Raw genomic sequence first — 18,475 nt, 5'->3', positions numbered from 1 at the left:
AGACCACGAGACTCTTTTCAATTGTTTGTTTTAATTAATTAATTATATATATATATATGTGTGTATATGTATATTTAATTAGCGAAAGCAAATTGAAAATCAAATAAAATTACAAAAAAAGAAAACTAACTATAGATAAAGATTATGTTGTCATATAAACATTAAGTTTTGTAGGCTAGCTAAACACACACACCCACACACCAACACACACACACACACATGCACATAAAGTTTATAGAAATTAATGAAAATTATTGTACAAAATGGCTACAAGTATAGCAAAGTATATATATTTATATATATTATATGGTATATATATATATATATATGTGTGAATGTATATGTTTAACAAACACAAAAATGAAGTGATTTATTACATTATTGTAAAATATATCAACAAACAAAACAAAAACTGAGCATGAAAACTTTACAAACAAACCACAAAAAAAATAAATGACACAAAAAATAAAATAAAAAAAAACATCAATGTGAAAATCGAATTTCGTAGTTGTTCTTTAATTTTTACGTCCAGTTCTAAAAGCGCTTCTGAAAGTACATATATTCCTGTAAGATTTGGGGCATAGTTTAGTTTTCGAGTTTATGGGATTAGCTTGGATGTAGCTCACCAGCAGAAATGCGGAGCCCAGGATCAGGGCACGCTCCTTGGCCGTCAGCCGGGCATCGCTGAAGTAAATGTTTGTCGTATACTGCGATTTGCTGGCCAACCATTTGTGGTCTATGGAGGCGCGTAGGTCGCCGCCGGAGTGAATCTGTCGTGGGCATATTTATAAGATTAACAGCTAGAAGTAAACATGTGCTTCGAGCTCACCTTGAAGTAGCACTCTTTGGGCAGGCAGTGGCAGCAGAAGCCGGAATTGGCGGGTCCTTCGACACAGAAGACCGGCTGATGCGTGTTGCCGTCCTCAATGTAAAACTCCGGCTGTGTGAAGGTTGGCGATTGCACGACACGTCCCAGCACATTGCCGGGCGGTATCCATATCTCCAGATTCTTGGGCTGGCAACATATTGCACCGACTGCCAGTTTCTTGCGGAATACCAACGCTTCCTGGTGCGTTTTGTCCAGCAGATGCATCTGAAATGGCCGAGCTGCGCCCCAAATCATGCGGTTCCTGCCTGTGGAGCTCTCGGAAGCGCCAAAGATGGCATCACCCAGCGGCGAGCGAACCACATAACGATTCTCCGAGGAAACAGCCGTGAGTGCTGCAAGGTTGAAATTAATGCTTATGAATGAAGTATATGCTTTAAGCTAGAGTCCAGCATCGGGTCATCCGTTAGAATCAAAGACGAACACTCAATTGATTCAGCCGAAAAGAGACAGACTCGAGCTTACGGGCAGCGAGCTGAGCAACAAGTTCGAGCAACATGTTTGAATGCAACTGCAACTCGAACAGCTCGAGCCCAAACGTTTTGAGTCTTGACTCGCTCGACCGAAATATATAAGCTGGAGTATCCGGAACGCGTTTCGGTTGATTCGATGCTGGGCTCTAGACCAAACCTCCGGATCTCGTACGCACAATCATTCAGCTCGAAAGTCTGCTCAATATGCACAGAGGGCAAATCCGCGAGGCAATCGTAGCCGGCCAGGGGTATAAAGGTGCGACTGCCGGCGACCGTAGTAATGGGCAATGGAATGCGCGGAGCTTCTGTAAAGGAATTTGCACTTATCAATTGGTGTCTCAATATGATCAAGGGAAACACGGCACTTACCTGATGTTGGTCGCGGCTGGGCAGTTATGCTGATTTGGGCGTCATAAACTGCAAGCAGAACAAAAGCAAAATTTCTAATCTGTTTTCGGTACAATGTTTTCTTTAAATCGATCACTTGGTCAATTGGACGGCTAACAAAGGCACTTGATAGGGCGAAACGATAAACGACGGCCATAAAAGCAAAACAGCAGAACAGCTGCTGATAAGATACGGATATGGACGTATGACACACACCACCCTCTACCAATTAATCCAGTTGTGTCGTTTACAGCAACACCTATACCACTGGAATAATTATCAGTTACTAAAAAAAACATTAACCGTTCGTCATGATTCATGTGAGTTTCAGTCGGAATTTCAATATTGGGCTAGAGTTTACCTCGAGGTTCGGCTTCATTGGTAGTTTGAGCCACGCGTATTTCACTGTCATATTGTAAGGTGCGCACCGCATCATTTTGCAGCATTTTAATTAGTTGTTTGTTTGAACAGGTACGCAGTTGTTTTTAAACGCTTGCAATACAAAACAGATCAACGGACAACTGTGTGACCAAATCTCAATAGCATTAAAATACCCAAGTAAAAGGACCGAATCAAATTGGGCTGCGTTGCCCCTTTTTGCGCTACTCATTTTTGCGTTAACATTACGCATTAAAGACACGAGTGGCCACAACAATAGCCGAGCACAGCTGTAACTAAAAAGGTGTTAATTTTTGGTTAAAAAGACAAACTTCGCATTTAAGTCGGACTGTTTCTGCTTTAAAACCGTGATTGATGAGTTGGCAACGTGCACTAGGTAAGTTTATATGGCGCTTAAAGTCAAAAGTTGAAATTAAAGCAGCAGTTGTTAAATGAATCAAACACAAACAACAAACGGGCTGCTGCTGCTCTTCAAGCATGACTGGCAGAGAGCAAAAGAGAGAGAGAGAGAGAGCGAGAACGTCATAAAGAGAGTGCGAAAGCTTAACTTGCGGTTAAATTTAAGTTCATTTGAACTAGCAAATCAGACGAATGTTTGGTATTTGTTATGATTGAAAAGCTCAAATAGTTAATAAACAATAAGTAAGATTGCGGCTTATTTAGTCGTTGTTGTTGCTGCATTGGGGGCTGTTATCTCGATTGCGTGGCCGAGGGCGATTGAGCACTGCGCAGACGCTGGAGCGGCATAAACAAATGCCTTCACCTTTAGACTCCTTTTACGCTCCGGAGGCAGCGTAACGTCAGTTTACTTCTGGCTATCGCAATAGCCTGGCCGCGTACGCGGTCTGTCGCATACACCTGCCCCCTCCGCTGACAAGAAGATAAGACGGCAATGTGCAATAATCAATAAACGTGCTTTTGAAAAATAAACTTCCAATAAAAGTAGCTCTAGATTAGTTCAAAGTTGATACTGAATTTCGTGCCAGCACACAATCCTTTATATTTACGTCTGGAATACCAACAGAATACAAAAAGAAAAAGCAGCATACGCAAACTCTCATATATTTTCTAGCGTGCATTATTTACGCATCCCCCTCACCCCCCAAACAAATTCGAGGGGGTTGCTGCTCGCTCGCTCGCAGCGCTCCGTGTGAGTGGGACACAGAAAAAACCAATCTATGTATATGAAAGTCAAGTACCGTTACGGAAAACAGTAAAAAAACAATTCCATTTGAACGAAAGTAAATACGTGACAGAGCGTGGGTCATGTCTCTGGAGGATCCGTTTTTTGTTGTCAAGGAGTATGCATTTTATTGCACTTGCAGCGCCAACATATTCTGATGCAACCCTGTACACCCCCCCCCCCCCCCCCCTTCCCTCCCTCTCTTTTTGTCTTTATAGCGAGGTATTCAAAGCGCTGAACAAAACACGCGGACTCTATTTGCGTTGGCGTGAGCTGGGCGAGAACGGAGGCGCCGAGGTTGAATGGACCACAACGGAGCTGCGTAATTCGCTGCGCAGCATTGAATGGGACCTGGAGGATCTGGAGGACACCATCAATATCCTTTTGCTAACAAATCAGCCAACTACAGCTACAAATCACAATTCAATACACATTTGTTGCCATTGTCAATCCTTAACTGTTTGAATTCTTTATTTTAGCACGCATTGTTGAAAAGAATCCCACAAAGTTTCGCATAGATAATCGTGAACTCTCCAGCCGGCGACATTTCATAGACAACACACGCGATGAGGTCAAGCAGATGAAGGATAAGATGAGCCTGAACCGGAACAGGGACAGAGACATAACCGCACATCAGCCATTGCTCGAGAACGAAACACGCAATCACAGCCAGAATCACAGCCAGGCCAACGAATATCATACATCGCACAACGATCGCACCTATCTGGTAGATTGCCCCAATCCGCAATCTGTGGCCAATACCATAGCTGGCACCATGTCCGCCGCAGCAGCAGCGGCAGCCGCGACCCGGCACAGCGGCACCAAATACTCCAAGCTGGAGAACGCACTGGACATCGATAGTCCCAGCCATTATGGCGGCAGTCTGGACAGTCCGGGGCATCGGTATGTGGGCGAAACGGTGTCCATACAGCAGCGCATGATACAGGGTCAGGACGAGCAGCTGGATATGATAAGTGATTCCATTGGCACTCTTAAGACTGTTTCGCGTCAGATTGGCGTCGAATTGGATGAGCAGGCGGTCATGTTGGATGATTTCGGGAATGAGTTCGACACAACCGAATCCAAGCTGGACACAACAATGAAAAAAGTTGCCAAAGTTTTACACATGAATAACGGTAATATTACTTATCTTATTAACTAGCTAAAATGTATACTTATATGTGTTTTTGTAATTCTCTTGCAGATAAGCGTCAATGGGCCGCGATTCTTATACTTTGTGTACTGTTATTGTTTGTGATAATTTTGTTTATTATTTTGTAATTGATTTGTTGCGCTTCGTTTGATTGTGTGTGTGTAGTGTAAATTGATTAGGTTTATATTTGAAATAAGTATAAATTGCAAATTTTAAATGAAATTCCATATTTTATATATATTTTATTAGCCAGACAACAAACAATTTCCTTAGCTGTATATACACGTTTAAACATTTATTAACTAAAATCATCATCAAATCGAGTCTAATGTAAACGTATTTCCAAAGACAAACCGAAACATGCGTTATTTCCGGCATAGGCTAGATGTAATACTTGCTAAATGGTACAATTTATATGTATGGGAAAGAATATATCTGTATATCAAGAGAGTTATTTAAACAAATGAATACCTGTATGCAGTTGAGTAAATATATAAATCATTCAAAGACAGTTTTCTATTTTTGTTATTTATAGCTGCTGTATAGGCAATGTTAAGCTGCTGTTAAACTCAGTCCGGTTAACGGCAAATTGGCTTATAGGTAGAAAAAAAGTGTGACCAGATGCACTAAGCAGAAAATGAACTGAAAACAGAATGCGCAATGCAAATTGTGAAATATAAATTTGTTTTGCTTGGCGGCATTCGTGCTCTCTCTCAAATGTAAGTCGGTAAACAATTAATAATTGCATTTATTTTAATTAGTTTTGTATTTAGACTACACATGAAGCGCAACAAAAACAGCAGCGCAGCAGGCGGCGCCAAGAAGAAGCCGAAAAAGAACGAAAGCAGCGGCAGCGATGAGGAAACATCAGTTACAATAGCCACAGAAAAAAAGACCAAGCCAAGCTACAACAGCTTTGAGCAATTTCTCAGCCACATGCAAGCGCAACGCGTTGCGACCGCCAGAGATGTACACGATTTCGCCTTTAAAAAGAAACGTGTGCGCGTCCTAAGTACCGTTAGCGATGTGAAGGAGCAGTCCAAAGGCGGCGTCGTCTATTGGATGTCACGCGATGCGCGCGTGCAGGACAATTGGGCGCTGCTGTTTGCTCAGCGTCTGGCGCTGAAGCTGGAGCTGCCGCTGACGGTGGTCTTCTGTCTGGTGCCCAAGTTTCTAAATGCCACCTTGCGGCACTACAAGTTCATGCTAGGCGGGCTGCAGGAGGTGGAGCAGCAGTGTCGTGAGTTGAACATCTCCTTCCAGCTGCTGCTGGGTCCGGCTGCGGAGCGTTTGCCGGAATTCGTGACAGCCGAGGACATTGGCGCGGTGATCTGCGACTTTGCGCCCTTGCGGCTGCCGCGTCAATGGGTCTCGGATGTGGTCAAGGCCTTGCCGGGCCATGTGCCGCTCACCCAAGTCGATGCACACAACATTGTGCCGCTGTGGGTGACCTCCGAGAAACAGGAGTATGCAGCGCGCACCATACGCAACAAAATCAACTCGAAATTGGGCGAATTTCTCAGTGAGTTTCCGCCCGTCATCAGGCATCCGCATGGCAGTGGGCAGGGTAAAGAATCCACTGATTGGACTGCTGCCCACGCGCTGTTGACCTGCGACAAGACCGTGGATGCGGTGGACTGGGCCAAGCCCGGCTATACGGCTGGCTGCCGCCAGCTGTACGAGTTTTGTACGCGACGCTTGCGACATTTCAATGAGAAGCGCAATGATCCCACGGCCGATGCACTGTCCGGACTCTCGCCCTGGCTGCATTTCGGTCAGATATCGGCACAGCGCTGCATTCTGGAGGTGCAGCGTTATAGTGCCATGCACAAGGCATCGGCGGATGCCTTCTGCGAGGAGGCGATTGTCCGTCGCGAGCTGGCCGACAACTTTTGCTACTACAACGAGCACTACGATAGCCTGAAGGGTCTGCATGACTGGGCATATCAAACGCTGCAGGCGCATCGCAAGGATAAGCGCAGTCCGTGCTATACGCTCGAGGAATTGGAGCAAGCGCGCACCTACGACGACCTGTGGAACTCGGCACAGCTGCAGCTGGTGAAGGAGGGCAAAATGCATGGATTTCTGCGCATGTACTGGGCCAAGAAGATATTGGAGTGGACGGAAACGCCGGAGCTGGCATTGGAATACAGCATACTGCTGAACGACAAGTACAGCCTGGACGGACGCGATCCCAATGGCTATGTGGGCTGCATGTGGTCCATAGGCGGTGTTCACGACCAAGGCTGGAAGGAGCGCGACATCTTTGGCAAGATACGCTACATGAACTATCAGGGCTGTAAGCGCAAGTTTGATATTAACGCCTTTGTGATGCGCTACGGTGGAAAGGTGCACAAGTAGAAGGAGAATTAAAGCTAATTACAATGCGCAAATTGGTAAATGAGAAAATGCCTTTCGGTTGTTTTTGTTTTCTTATGTTTTCCACATTCCATTTAATGTATAAAATAGTTCGATATAAGATCTAAAGGTTCAAACGCTGGGCGTTTAATCCTTTTCAGCAATTTTGTTTAGATGATCCTCGATCTCCTTCTCGTCGAGTATGCGGAACTGGGGATTCGACTTGCTGACAACCCCGATTTCGATGCCGTTCTGCCTAAAGTCAACTGCCAACACGGTGGAGAGACAAGTAATGGCCAATTGAATGGTCTTCTCCTCGGATAAATTATTCTTGTATTTCTTTTCCAGAAAGCTGTTGGCGTCAATCATTTTGGCACCCACCGAACAGGCACGGAAACCGCAATAGTAGCCGGCCGGATCGGTTTTGTAGACACACGGACCCAGTTCATCGTCATAGGAGATGAGCACCATGCTGCAGCCCAGCGGACGCATCTCGGCATTTTGCGTGTACACCTGATTGATGTCGGCTATGCGACGGCAGAGCACATCCACGGGCATCTCGTAGCCGTATTTGTAACGGAAATTGGCTGCTTCATAGCGTGCCTTTTGCACCTGCGATCGTGAGTCCGCTGCAAAAGGTAATTATTGAACATGTTCCGCTCTGATAATGCATTCAATTGTTGGGCTTACCAATGCGCCCGGTCATAACGCAACCAATTTGCTTGGTGATGCCAAATAAATGTGTCACAGTCTCGGGCACAATATTCTTCTCGGTCACCTTCTTCTGGGTGGCCACAACGGCACAGTCGCCGCTCTTCAAAGCCACGGTGGTGATGTTCTCCTGGTCGATGGCCTTAAATGCATACTCTAAACGACGGGGTATTATTTAATTGGAATATTAAATGAATGCTCTATTTTCCGCATAACTTACCCACTTGGTAGAGGCGTCCCTCGGGCGAAAAGATTGTAATGTGTCTATCGAAACCGGCTGAACTTCCGCGAGACATTTTCGTTTATTTTTTATAATTTGACTGTGCACAAATGCAAAAGAGGCTTTTTGATCAACTATTCAATTAACTTTCGTTGCCGTACTCACCTTTTTTCTATTTAATTTCAAACCTACAACTTTATGTGTGCTTGGTTTTCAGCTTTGCTCGCAGATGAAATTTATAAAGTCATTGTTGGCTAGGGCTGGCTGAAACATATCGATTTATCGCACGATAGTTGACGTGCTATCGTTTCTGGTTTTGTGTGAATGGCAAGCAAATAAATCGATAGGCATGCAGAGCTGACTGGCTACAAATTTGCGGTAAAGCGAATGGCAGCTTAAAAAGGAACAGGTAAATATGTGAGAATAGAAATGAAACAATATTAAATACATGTTTTAGTGTTAAATTAAGTGTAAGCAATATTCGGTTCGGTGTTTTCGCATTACGAACATGCACGAGGATGATCTGAAAAATCAATTAACTATTGCGCGGAACGAGATTAACAACTTGAGGTACAATGAAATCCTTGCATATTGCTGAAGTTCAAGTTCAAAGTTATTTATGTACCTTGAATTCGATTCCATGTGCAGACAGCAAGTGCGCAACTTGCAGCATGTGCAGCGCAAGGACATTGAAACAATAAACCGGCTGCTGCAGGATTTTCGCTGCGAAGGCTGCGCCAGCAACATAAATGCCAAGGGCAAGGACAAACCGGAATCGCTCATTTTGCAGGTGCGTGCCAGGTGAGTGGGGGGGCATCTTAGCAAACAATATTAACCATAAGTGAAACCATCCAGCACGCCACCAATGTTATCAATGTGAACGGTTGTGAGGGTGTGACCAATTTTAAGCCCATTGGCATCATACGCAGCGCCTTTCCAGAGAAGCGCGCCGTGCCCCGCCAATCGAGCGTGGGCAGTCGACTTCGTAGCCTCATACAGCTCAACGATGGCGTCTTTACCAATCCGGAACACTCGCTGGAAGGCCTAACCGACTTCTCGCACATGTGGCTCATCTATCACTTCCATCGCAACAACGCACATCCGAAGGCAAAAGTTGCACCGCCACGTTTGGGTGGCGAGCGAATCGGAGTGTTCTCTACACGTTCCCCGCATCGCCCCTGTCCCATTGGGCTGTCGCTGGTGGAAATTGAGAAGATTGACGGCGCCACCATAAGCTTCTTTGGCACTGATATGGTAGATGGCACGCCTGTACTGGATATCAAACCGTATATACCATATTATGATGCGCCAGCTCTAAGCGTCGACCCAGGTGCGTGTTTGGCCGGCTTTTACACGGATTCCCTTTGCATTGATTCCAATTGTGTCCATCCTAAAAGGTCGTACTACTGCTATGCCGAATGAAAACAGCGCCGACTTTTATGATTCACGACAGGAGCCGGACGGCGAAGAATCGGATCTCGAACTATATGGCGCCGCTGGCTATACCGCCAGCAATATACACGCGGATGGATTAGGCATACAGCCAACGCCGTCAGCACCACCATTGCCCAGCGCAGTGCGTGTGCCTAATTGGGTGGTGGCCGGTCATCGGCTGACCGTTTGCTTTAACGAGCATGCCGAGGCTCAGCTGTTGGAGCTGCAGGTGCATAAGCAATGCATTGTGGACATATTGGAGGCGGATCCACGTTCCGTATATTTGCGCACAAAATACGGCTCACAAATTTTCACCTTTCAGCTAAGCGAGGTCACGGTCACCTGCAAGTTTGACGACAAAGCTGGCACAGTGACTGTTGTCCAAGTGCGACGCAATGAGAATATTCAGGTGACCGCATTGGAGGGGGAGCCACGCAATTCTTAATGGAGAGAATGCCTCTCCTCATCTTATCATAGGTTTTAAAAACTGCATTCTGTTGGTTGCGCTTAACTGCTTTGTAGTCAAGTTAATAATGTGTTTATACTTAAGTATTCCACGTTGAGGAGCTTTAAAATGTAAACAGTTTCGATTTGTCGATTACGTATAATAATATATATATGTATGTGCTTATTATGTAAAGATAACAACTGTGTTTATATTCAGCTAGTCTAAGTTATGTATCTTGTGCTGTTCCTAACTCATCTTTTCTTTCTTTTTCTTTACTAGCACAACACAACATGAGCGCTACATTCACTTGGCCAGAGTTTCTTAGCCAGGCCAAACAATTTCTGGACATCTCACAGCAATTAAACGATAGCTGGCAATTGTATAAAAAAGTGAGTGCTGCTCAATCTTAAATTCCACTTAACTAATTTTTCATCTTCTAGGATGACGGAGAACCCAACAGTTTTCTGAAATACACGCAAAAGATCAAATGCAAAGCGAACGATGAGCTGATTAATGTGGAATATCACATCGTATACAGCGTCTCCTATCAGGTGCCAATGGTCTACTTTCAAGCACATAGATCAGGTAAGTCATAACTCATATGCCATTCGGCTTTTACATCAGTTTTAAGCAATTATTATAAGTTATTTCGTAGACGGTCGCCTCTTGGATTTAGAGGCCACTTGGAGCGTATTTATGCCAGACGCATCGCGTACCGATCTATACGAAATGCTAACGCAGATGGAGCATCCGGTGCTGTTTCGCCCATTCATGGCACTGCATCCTTGCCGCACCTGCGACATTTTAGCCCAATTCGGCAAACAGAGTAGAAATCTTGTACTAACCTTTATAAGTATATACGGTCCGTATGTTAAGTTAAGTTTAGCTAATGCCTACGGCTTATATATTGAAGAAAACCAAAGAAGCATTGATTAATAACATCTATACAGATAGATTGTATTTAATATTGGCTTGTTTTAAACACTGATTACAGGCGTGGCTTACATAGATGGTTATGATTCTTTGTTTTCTATTCTAATCAGATAATATATATATATATGTATTTCAAGAGCCTTGGCACAATCGAAAACCAATTTGGGGTTTATTATAATAAGCCAGAAAAAGCAGAGGCAAGTTTTCAATCGAATCGAAATACCTAATTAATTTAATGTTTAAGCACTTGAAGCTGCATAATGGCACATTTATGAATATACTACAATAAAAGTATAAACAATACGAGTACAATAAGTATTTTTATATACAACAAATGGGGGGAATTTCGAAAAGTACTTATTTTTAACTCATTTTTAGACAACTAACATCGATGCTTTTTAATTAGTTTATTTATTATATTTTTTGGCTTTTTTGGTTAGTTAGTTAATTTATTTGCTATTCCGGCTATTTCTGCTTCTGAAGTCATAGATATTTTTATATTTTTTATATGATTAGTGTAGTTTTTTTTTTTTAAGTTTAGCTTATTTTATGTAAATAAATACACTTTAGTCTGTGGTTCTATATAGTACATAGTTATTAATCTTATTGTTTAGACTGTATTTAATTTGAATTTTATATAGTTTGTTTGGTTTATTTATCACTAATAGTAGTATATATTCTTTTCATTTATAATTAATGTTAACTGGCTACTGTGTGGCATTTGCAACCCGACGCCAAGACACAAGAAAGCTATTCGTTTCCATTTGGAAACGAATACACAGTTTTGTGGGCGCTACGATTCGCATCGAAAATGTTATTTGCAAAAAATTAAATCGATTTATATGCATTTTGTATATATATATTTGCTTTGCTTCTAATTGAAATCAAAAAGATTATGTCGCATGCATTACAACTGATGCACATACATGTTTATTTAGTTCATTTTTTGAATATCTTCGAATCTGATCTCTAGACTAGTCTAACATAAAGCTAACACCTGATGTCTGAGTATAGCTTCGACATCAACATTTCTATTTGAATATATGGACTTATTAATACAACAACTGAGTATTTTCATGCTCTTGTATAGTTGGTAAACAAATAGGTACTATGTGTATATATCAGCATAATATTTGATATATTTAAATATTCAATAGTTTAGAGCATGCTTATTATATGCCTGCAAGGAATGCTTCAATAATATCAATTCAATATTCATTCTATTCTATCTTAATAGTACATCTATTTGATATATTATATGACTTGCAACTTACATGCATATATATTTATATATGTTGCACGTACTACAGAGCTTCCAGTTAATGTTTAACTATAGTACTTAAATATACAATCCGATGAGGGTCTATGAGTATACTTACTAAAGTTTCGGCTCAGTTATTGATTCGATTCTAGTTCTTTCATTTGTTTTGTTTGTCTGAGTATCTGTGTCTGGCAAATACATGCGTGTTATTATAGGACTATATTAAATATACACATTTAGCATTTGTTCGTACTTGGTTGTATCTGATTTTATGTATTGTATTTTTTGTTTTGTTCTTTATCAAAATTCATTTAAAGCTGCACCATTTCATTGATATTTTGTATATCAAGTTACATTTTTACTATATACAATATATAATAAATAAATAACATATGTTATATAAATATTTGCTAGCTTAATGCGGGTGCTGCTGTGTGTTCAAATTAAATCAATATACTAATTAAATCTCATTCCAAAAAATTTTTAAAATGTTGCCAATGATATGTTTCAATATGTGTGGGTGCTTTTTTTTAAAAAGAAACAAATTCGTTTTCCTCCTTGTACATCAAATAAAACTCTAATTTGTTAACACACAGCGCGCAGCATTTATATTCAAATGTCGACGGATTTTATTGTAAAAATATGTATATGTAAATGTCTATATATATATCCATATATATATCTATATATATATTTATTCGTGTGTAGAATTGTGCACTATTTTTAAAATTCGCACTACAATGTTTGGTCTCATTTTAGTTGCATTATTGGACAAGTTGTGTGTGTGGGTGTGTCTAAATGTGTGTGTGTGTGTGTGTCCTTACAGTGTCTAATAAATACATGTACCACTCTATATAGTACATCTAAAGCTTTCACATGGTTAACACTGATGCATAACTCTGAGATTTTTTATACTTAAATATAACTATCCTATATATATACGATATATACAAACTAGCTGCGCATATGCATATGTATATATATATATACAAATATATATATATATATATATATATACAGCACACTGAACCATCTGGAATGTATGTGACTTTTATAGTACTCGGCGTACGTAGTGGTATATTTTGACTATTAAAAATTATTTATAAAGCTCTACAACTCACTCGAACTCGTCTTATACACAATTACTAATATATTTGTTAATTGCCAGTGTTGTCAGCGGCAAAAAGTAGCTCAATCCAGTGTTAAAAATAGCAACAAAAATAGCTGAATTTGCTTGCTCTGCAAAAATAGCAACAACAACAAAAAAAAACAGCTAATATCAGCTAAAATATTCAAATGTTTTTGGCTGACAACTAAAAATAGCCAAATTTAGCTATAATTAAGCTGAGCTGACAACACTGGCTACTATAGACTCTATTTAAAACTAAGCGAACTGGTTGTGAAAGCCTGTGTGATAAACACTTTAGTTACTTATGCTTGCTAAGGTATATTATGGACGGTGGTGCTTCTGGTTACAATACGATAATCATCTTCCAGCTCATCGGCTGACTCCAGGGCCTGTCGCCGGCCAATGAAGTCACTCGATGCGCTGCGCCTGAATCAGCTGCAGAGCATATTGAAAAAGCCACGTCCTTTCTCCGAGCGCGGCGCCATCAACATAGGAACTTGATTCTTGTGCGTAACCTTTATCTATATAAAAATACAAATTATATATCAATATTGAATATTTTAGGCCCCCACAAACGCTTTTCGGATGCCCAAACAAATGTGTCGTTCGAACAAGTCAAGACTCAAGCGGTGTTCAAGTTGCAGTTGCATTAGGCACAACATGTTTGCTCGAACATGTTGCTGAGTCGATCTGTTCGAACTCGTTCTGTTCATCGGTTCTGGTGACTCGTTCAAACACGGCTTAGTTGGATACTCATTATTCAAGTTTGATGCAAATGAATTTATCTACTCACCGTGCATGGCATTTGCATCCAGGGCTCGCCATCGATTTGCATGGGAAATGTTTTCTTGGTCTTGATGATGACCTCGCTGCACTGAGCCAATCGGCGACCGGAAGCGCGCAGACCCGTTCGCACCTGACCCATGTGCAGGCAATTCTCTAGGCCAATTACCTCGATCAGACGATCCCCAAAATCTATCGAGATGAAAGACTCTCTTGTTCTATCTGTAGCAAATTCTTTGGATTATGTCACATACCCTGTATGGCCACGGATAGATCCACCGAATTAAAGCTGGTCGCTGAGAACTCCTTGTCGCTGGACTTGAGCTTCTTACTCTTGCCAAATGGTCCCGCACTCTTGCGTATGCGCTTCTGCGATAAGTGCTCGCCCCACAAGTTGGAGCCGCCATGTGTATAGGGTATATTAAGCAGGGCGACGCCCTGTAAGTGCGGCCCATTGGCCAGGTCCAAGGCAACGCCATCGCACTGCATCGCAAGCAAAATTGGTAAGTTTCTTGCATAATTTTGTTTGCCTAATTCAATGGGACACTTACCACAATCTCAATATTCTCGTGCAGGTTCTTGCAGGAGGCGGCAAATGTCTCGGACGTTGCATATTCGAAATACCAAAGTTTATTCTTCATGCGGCTGTTGAATTTATGCGGATTTTTCTCGCGCTCCAAATGAAACTTGACACAAATGGCGGCATCCTGCGGTTGGCAAAATAATCAACTCAATCAGTGCTTGCAGAAATTTTTAAACGAATTGCATTTTTGGTCACGTAGCGAAACCTTGACTTTGTGCACAGAGCTACATGTGATATGCAGTGGCAAATATCTATAGAGTGCGATGTATATATATAGTGACAAATTGGCCCTATCTTGGCCGTGATGTCATCAGCCATGTGAATCACGCCCTATCTACATATAGGACGACACGAAGCTCCTGGCAGCATTTTAATTTTTATGCATATTCGGCTAGCAAGTGAAATAGCTGGAGCTGTTGACGGCGGCGGCAGAAGTTGGCCAAGAGGTAAGCAATTGAGATGGGCGCGTGCTTAATTCGCGAGGCACGACCACGCAAAATGCACTGAAAAAAAGGCACAAGCACGCACAAAAACACTTTTTTTTATATAAATTGTTGTGGATGCAGATTCTTAAGCTTTTTGTCGAAACATTTAATTTAACAACCCATTTGATTGGGTTTCAGTCAATTTATAGGTCGATAGTTCTTGATATCGATAAAACGTGATCTGCTATATTCAGATATAATCCGTTATCTCTCGTGCATCATCATGTGCTTTCGTGCTTTATCTTGCCTTTATTTATCGTGCTTGTCAGTTGAGGCTTGGACTCTCACGAAAAAGCACAAGTTTGTCGTGCCGCGAAACTAAGCACGCGCTCCTCTCTAGTAAGAAATGTGGGAAGGTGGCAGGTGGCAGGTGACGGGGGCAGCTGTCCCAGTTTGGTTGCTCATACGACACGTTGCACATTTGTAGGCGCATTTATTATGCATGTCAGCACGCCAAAAGGTAAACCTAGGAGGAGAAGGAAGCAAGGGAGCAGGAGCGGAGAGGCGGAGGAGTGGAAACCATGCATGTGGTCTGCTACCCACTTTGGCATTTTCGTCTAAATTGTGGTTGTCGCTCGCACAAAGTAAATAAGATTAATTACAGCCCAGGCGCAAATTGAATTATCAAGCAGCGTGCGAGGTGCAGACGGGCAGAGGAAAGCTTTTAATTTAAAAGACGACCCAAAGTGTCAGCTTCCTTAAAATGATAATGATATTGATGCTAATGCTAATGCTGATGCTAATGCAGTTGCTAAAGCCAATGCATAAGGGCCTAAATAATTAGCTGACAACGACTTATTGGCCTGTTAGCCCGACCAAAAGGCTTGACAACTGCACGATGGACGTGTGCCGTATGTGGGCTATGAAATTTGTTGGCCAAAAGTAAGGGTCATATAAAATGGCACTTTAAGGACACAATGCCGGGACACGGAGAGAGGAGGGAATTTTAAAGAGACAGCTTTATCACAGCACGCATAAAACGCACATTGAATGCTATAAAAATGCGAGTATATAACAAGAGGAGGCTTCTGTTGCCTGGCATTTTGAGCTACCCGTGTTCGGGCCAAAAGCGCAACGCACACAATTTCGCCCCTTGACCCGCTCGCCCCACAAGCCTCAAACCCGCCGCACAAACACTCAACCTGCCCCATGCTGCTGTTGCTTCTCGTTGGCATTTTCATTAACAACGCACAAGTTCGCGCTTAACGTCAATTGTTGACGTTAAACCAAAGCGTCAGTGTGAAATACTTTTTCATGCCGCATTACCACCCGCGGCCCACACCCGCCCGTCTCCCGCCCACAGCTCACTCAAGCTTTAAGCTGGAAAAGCGGGCCAACTGCTTGGCACTTGAGCCAGCATTTCATATGGCATACATGCGCACATATGACAAGTTTGAGACTCCTCGAGATGCTAGGCCCAGGGCGGAGAGTGCCAAACGGCTTGGCCAAGCGGAGGCAATGCAAAATGAAGCCGACAAGCGAAATCCCAGCGGCAACGACACGCACAATAATAACAATACAATCGAAGGTAAAGGAAACCATTAGCGGAATACCCTGTAAGTGCCAAGCCAATTATTATTTAAAATTAAGAATATTCGCATTCACGGTCCATTCAAGCTATATATAGTTGTTGGGTATTTTTTGGCCTTGCCCGTGGCATATTTTGTGCTTCAAATTGTAGATATAACTTTTTCACCCATTTCCCGCCCGTTTTAAATTTCAATTCACCCGTACTATCTTGAAATCAACGTCTTAGCTTATATTTCACTTAAATACTTGCAAATAAGTTTAAACGCGACTTAAATAATATTTCATAAAGATGCTTGGGAGATGTATCTAAAGCTGAAAGTTCAACCAGAAAATCTCTGACCTCCATTTTCCACAAGAAGAGGTGGATTTTCCGAAATGTGTGAAAGACTCCTCACATAATATTATGGTTCGGGCCAAATTTGACTGATTTGAAAATAATTTTGCCAGATTTAGATGCCAAATTAATTTACACTATCAATTTACAATTTACACACGAGTTATGGGGGTGGGAAATGTAAACCTATGTCTATAGGGTATTTGAGGGTACCATTTTTCATGTGACATGGTATAAACAGTTTTATATACTTCAAGGTGCTGAGCCTTTATTTAAAGTCTCACTTAGAATGTAGCTAGTCAGGATTTGGGTAAAGCAGGAACTAAAGACAGTATAGACCGAGATTGTAGGGCAAAGTTAGGTAGAAGGGTTGCCGATTTCGATGACAAACGCTTTTTGGGACTTATCGACCCCATTAAGCAACAGGCCAGGCTATCTCATTGAACATTATACCCTAAGATTGTTACCTCAAAAACCTATCTGAACCTATCTGACATGCACGCATGCAGATTCTGTAAAGGGGAACAAGAGACATCAAAATACCCTGTAGACATAGACCTGAACAGATGAAGGACTCATTATAGTTCCTCTACGGGGTTAAAACAAATAACATAAGAAATGGGTTATATTAAATTGAAAAAGATTCGCAGCATAAACTAAATTTTAATTATATTCAACGATATGTTCTGTCAATTAGTAAGAACTATGCCGAGTCTTAGTCTATGAATGCCTCGAGTTCTTCTAATTTCGCTTGCCATGCATACCCCTTGCATGAATCTATTTCAAAGGGTATATAAATGTAACAACAAAATCGTCGACAGTTTGCTGTAGACGTCTACAGTTTAAACATACGCACATCAGGTCATAAATAAACTAAAAGCCACATACAGAAAGACACCCACACACACACACACACACACACACACACACACACACACACACACACACACACACACACACACACACACACACACACACACACACACACACACACACCCACACACACCACACCCACACACACGCACAACAGCACACACAACATTTGATGGCATCTTTTTGTAGTATTTTTATTTAGGCAAGGATTTTCTCTTCTACGTTTTTTTTTTTCGGGAATCTTAAACGCATGGCCTGCAATTGTGTGTGCTCATTGTGTATTAGGCTGATATTCAGTTACGTCTGTAGGGTTTGGGAGGGGGAGGGGGAGTTAGGGGGAGGGGCGGTCGGAGTGTGCTGAAATGTTTGCGCAAAAAGGATTTCAACTTTAGCCGCACTTGACAAATGGTGCAGCATTACAAAATACACACATGCCCCCCTACACACACACAAATAAAATCAGTAAACACTATCGCAGGACCTCGGCTCGGCGTAAACCCTGCCAAGTGCCGTGCTCCCTTGTGGGCGTGTTTCCATTTTGATTAGACGCAGGACACGACTCGCATTGCGCCTTGCTGATTTGTACAACATATCCGTTTTAGTAGTTGCCATTTCTTTAGTATTTTCTCGACCACCCGTTTTCCCTTTTCGGTTGGCATTCTTTTTTTTCGTGGTTTTTCACAGGACCTGTTCTGTCCTGTCCTGGCCGGCTGCCTGCGAATTAGCCACTTAACCTTTCTTTATGACCGCATTAAATCTTTGCCAGCTACTTAGTCGCACACATTCCCCCCTTCCCAAAAAAAAAAAAACGAAAAGAAAAGGCGTCTTTGATTTCCACTTTCGGGCCCGGAACCTGGCACATACTATCTTCATCTCCGGTTCGTGTTAAATTATTCAAAAGCCTTTAGCCAA

The 18,475-nt window shown here is 42.2% G+C and overlaps 7 protein-coding genes across 9 annotated transcripts in view; 4 read left to right on the top strand and 3 right to left on the bottom strand.

Annotated features, from left to right (window-relative positions):
• Positions 1 to 448: 448 nt before the first annotated feature.
• LOC115762258 (phospholipid scramblase 3) lies at positions 449 to 2,219 on the bottom strand. 2 transcript variants are annotated; one of them, XM_030704414.1, is made up of 6 exons: positions 2,108 to 2,219; positions 1,729 to 1,776; positions 1,536 to 1,664; positions 830 to 1,221; positions 627 to 770; positions 449 to 564 (listed from the first exon to the last, which is right to left on the bottom strand). In XM_030704414.1, the coding sequence occupies exons 1-6, from the start codon at positions 2,190 to 2,192 to the stop codon at positions 535 to 537; spliced, it is 828 nt and encodes a 275-aa protein (XP_030560274.1). In that variant the 5' UTR covers positions 2,193 to 2,219; the 3' UTR covers positions 449 to 534. The 2 variants fall into 2 exon arrangements, with proteins under 2 accessions (XP_030560274.1, XP_030560273.1); XM_030704413.1 differs by lacking the exon at positions 2,108 to 2,219 and having other exon boundaries at positions 1,729 to 2,041.
• A 589-nt stretch (positions 2,220 to 2,808) lies between these two features.
• LOC115762257 (syntaxin-6) lies at positions 2,809 to 4,631 on the top strand. The gene is made up of 4 exons (XM_030704412.1): positions 2,809 to 3,446; positions 3,547 to 3,704; positions 3,811 to 4,464; positions 4,533 to 4,631. The coding sequence occupies exons 1-4, from the start codon at positions 3,412 to 3,414 to the stop codon at positions 4,607 to 4,609; spliced, it is 924 nt and encodes a 307-aa protein (XP_030560272.1). The 5' UTR covers positions 2,809 to 3,411; the 3' UTR covers positions 4,610 to 4,631.
• Positions 4,632 to 5,127: 496 nt separating this feature from the next.
• Positions 5,128 to 6,873, top strand: LOC115762063 (deoxyribodipyrimidine photo-lyase-like). The gene is made up of 2 exons (XM_030704150.1): positions 5,128 to 5,200; positions 5,255 to 6,873. The coding sequence occupies exons 1-2, from the start codon at positions 5,142 to 5,144 to the stop codon at positions 6,840 to 6,842; spliced, it is 1,647 nt and encodes a 548-aa protein (XP_030560010.1). The 5' UTR covers positions 5,128 to 5,141; the 3' UTR covers positions 6,843 to 6,873.
• A 37-nt stretch (positions 6,874 to 6,910) lies between these two features.
• LOC115762066 (proteasome subunit alpha type-6) lies at positions 6,911 to 8,030 on the bottom strand. The gene is made up of 4 exons (XM_030704153.1): positions 7,936 to 8,030; positions 7,771 to 7,870; positions 7,530 to 7,706; positions 6,911 to 7,468 (listed from the first exon to the last, which is right to left on the bottom strand). Exons 2-4 carry the CDS (start codon positions 7,844 to 7,846, stop codon positions 6,987 to 6,989), a joined length of 735 nt encoding a protein of 244 aa, XP_030560013.1. The 5' UTR covers positions 7,847 to 7,870; positions 7,936 to 8,030; the 3' UTR covers positions 6,911 to 6,986.
• Positions 8,031 to 8,095: 65 nt separating this feature from the next.
• On the top strand, positions 8,096 to 9,875 carry LOC115762065. 2 transcript variants are annotated; one of them, XM_030704151.1, is made up of 5 exons: positions 8,096 to 8,179; positions 8,228 to 8,340; positions 8,419 to 8,560; positions 8,626 to 9,100; positions 9,168 to 9,875. In XM_030704151.1, exons 2-5 carry the CDS (start codon positions 8,279 to 8,281, stop codon positions 9,647 to 9,649), a joined length of 1,161 nt encoding a protein of 386 aa, XP_030560011.1. In that variant the 5' UTR covers positions 8,096 to 8,179; positions 8,228 to 8,278; the 3' UTR covers positions 9,650 to 9,875. The 2 variants fall into 2 exon arrangements, with proteins under 2 accessions (XP_030560011.1, XP_030560012.1); XM_030704152.1 differs by having other exon boundaries at positions 8,121 to 8,179; positions 8,240 to 8,340.
• On the top strand, positions 8,492 to 12,130 carry LOC115762067 (ubiquitin-like-conjugating enzyme ATG10). Its single transcript, XM_030704155.1, has 4 exons — positions 8,492 to 8,571; positions 9,932 to 10,041; positions 10,093 to 10,237; positions 10,308 to 12,130. Exons 1-4 carry the CDS (start codon positions 8,520 to 8,522, stop codon positions 10,586 to 10,588), a joined length of 588 nt encoding a protein of 195 aa, XP_030560015.1. The 5' UTR covers positions 8,492 to 8,519; the 3' UTR covers positions 10,589 to 12,130.
• A 689-nt stretch (positions 12,131 to 12,819) lies between these two features.
• LOC115762425 (diacylglycerol kinase 1) overlaps positions 12,820 to 18,475 on the bottom strand; it is a 51,199-nt gene continuing 45,543 nt past the window's right edge. Inside the window, exons 18-21 of the mRNA XM_030704621.1 lie at positions 14,310 to 14,465; positions 14,013 to 14,241; positions 13,769 to 13,950; positions 12,820 to 13,496 (exon numbers count right to left, since the gene is read on the bottom strand). Of these exons, the coding sequence (XP_030560481.1) occupies positions 13,407 to 13,496; positions 13,769 to 13,950; positions 14,013 to 14,241; positions 14,310 to 14,465 (657 nt within the window). The 3' untranslated portion in view covers positions 12,820 to 13,406. The remainder of the gene's footprint in view (positions 13,497 to 13,768; positions 13,951 to 14,012; positions 14,242 to 14,309; positions 14,466 to 18,475) is intronic.

The sequence above is a fragment of the Drosophila novamexicana genome, unplaced genomic scaffold, assembly GCF_003285875.2.
Source record: "Drosophila novamexicana strain 15010-1031.04,08,12 unplaced genomic scaffold, DnovRS2.1 tig00000564-arrow-pilon, whole genome shotgun sequence".
Lineage (NCBI taxonomy): Eukaryota > Metazoa > Arthropoda > Insecta > Diptera > Drosophilidae > Drosophila > Drosophila novamexicana.
Note: the sequence above shows the minus strand (reverse complement) of the source record. Positions and strands in the feature narration are given on the sequence as shown.

Coding starts and splice junctions, on each gene's coding strand:
- LOC115762258 (XM_030704413.1), bottom strand. CDS start 1,903: ATGGCCGTCGTTTATCGTTTCGCCCTATCAAGTGCCTTTGTTAGCCGT. Junction 1,665..1,728: donor CCAGCCGCGACCAACATCAG/GTAAGTGCCGTG, acceptor ATTCCTTTACAG/AAGCTCCGCGCATTCCATTG. Junction 1,222..1,535: donor GACTTTCGAGCTGAATGATT/GTGCGTACGAGA, acceptor TCAACCTTGCAG/CACTCACGGCTGTTTCCTCG.
- LOC115762257 (XM_030704412.1), top strand. CDS start 3,412: ATGTCTCTGGAGGATCCGTTTTTTGTTGTCAAGGA. Junction 3,447..3,546: donor CCGTTTTTTGTTGTCAAGGA/GTATGCATTTTA, acceptor TTGTCTTTATAG/CGAGGTATTCAAAGCGCTGA. Junction 4,465..4,532: donor AGTTTTACACATGAATAACG/GTAATATTACTT, acceptor ATTCTCTTGCAG/ATAAGCGTCAATGGGCCGCG.
- LOC115762063 (XM_030704150.1), top strand. CDS start 5,142: ATGCAAATTGTGAAATATAAATTTGTTTTGCTTGGCGGCATTCGTGCT. Junction 5,201..5,254: donor ATTCGTGCTCTCTCTCAAAT/GTAAGTCGGTAA, acceptor TTTTGTATTTAG/ACTACACATGAAGCGCAACA.
- LOC115762066 (XM_030704153.1), bottom strand. CDS start 7,846: ATGTCTCGCGGAAGTTCAGCCGGTTTCGATAGACACATTACAATCTTT. Junction 7,707..7,770: donor GGGACGCCTCTACCAAGTGG/GTAAGTTATGCG, acceptor CCCGTCGTTTAG/AGTATGCATTTAAGGCCATC. Junction 7,469..7,529: donor CGTTATGACCGGGCGCATTG/GTAAGCCCAACA, acceptor TACCTTTTGCAG/CGGACTCACGATCGCAGGTG.
- LOC115762065 (XM_030704151.1), top strand. CDS start 8,279: ATGCACGAGGATGATCTGAAAAATCAATTAACTATTGCGCGGAACGAG. Junction 8,561..8,625: donor CGGAATCGCTCATTTTGCAG/GTGCGTGCCAGG, acceptor GAAACCATCCAG/CACGCCACCAATGTTATCAA. Junction 9,101..9,167: donor AGCTCTAAGCGTCGACCCAG/GTGCGTGTTTGG, acceptor CCATCCTAAAAG/GTCGTACTACTGCTATGCCG.
- LOC115762067 (XM_030704155.1), top strand. CDS start 8,520: ATGCCAAGGGCAAGGACAAACCGGAATCGCTCATTTTGCAGGTGCGTG. Junction 10,042..10,092: donor GCTGGCAATTGTATAAAAAA/GTGAGTGCTGCT, acceptor TTCATCTTCTAG/GATGACGGAGAACCCAACAG. Junction 10,238..10,307: donor CTTTCAAGCACATAGATCAG/GTAAGTCATAAC, acceptor GTTATTTCGTAG/ACGGTCGCCTCTTGGATTTA.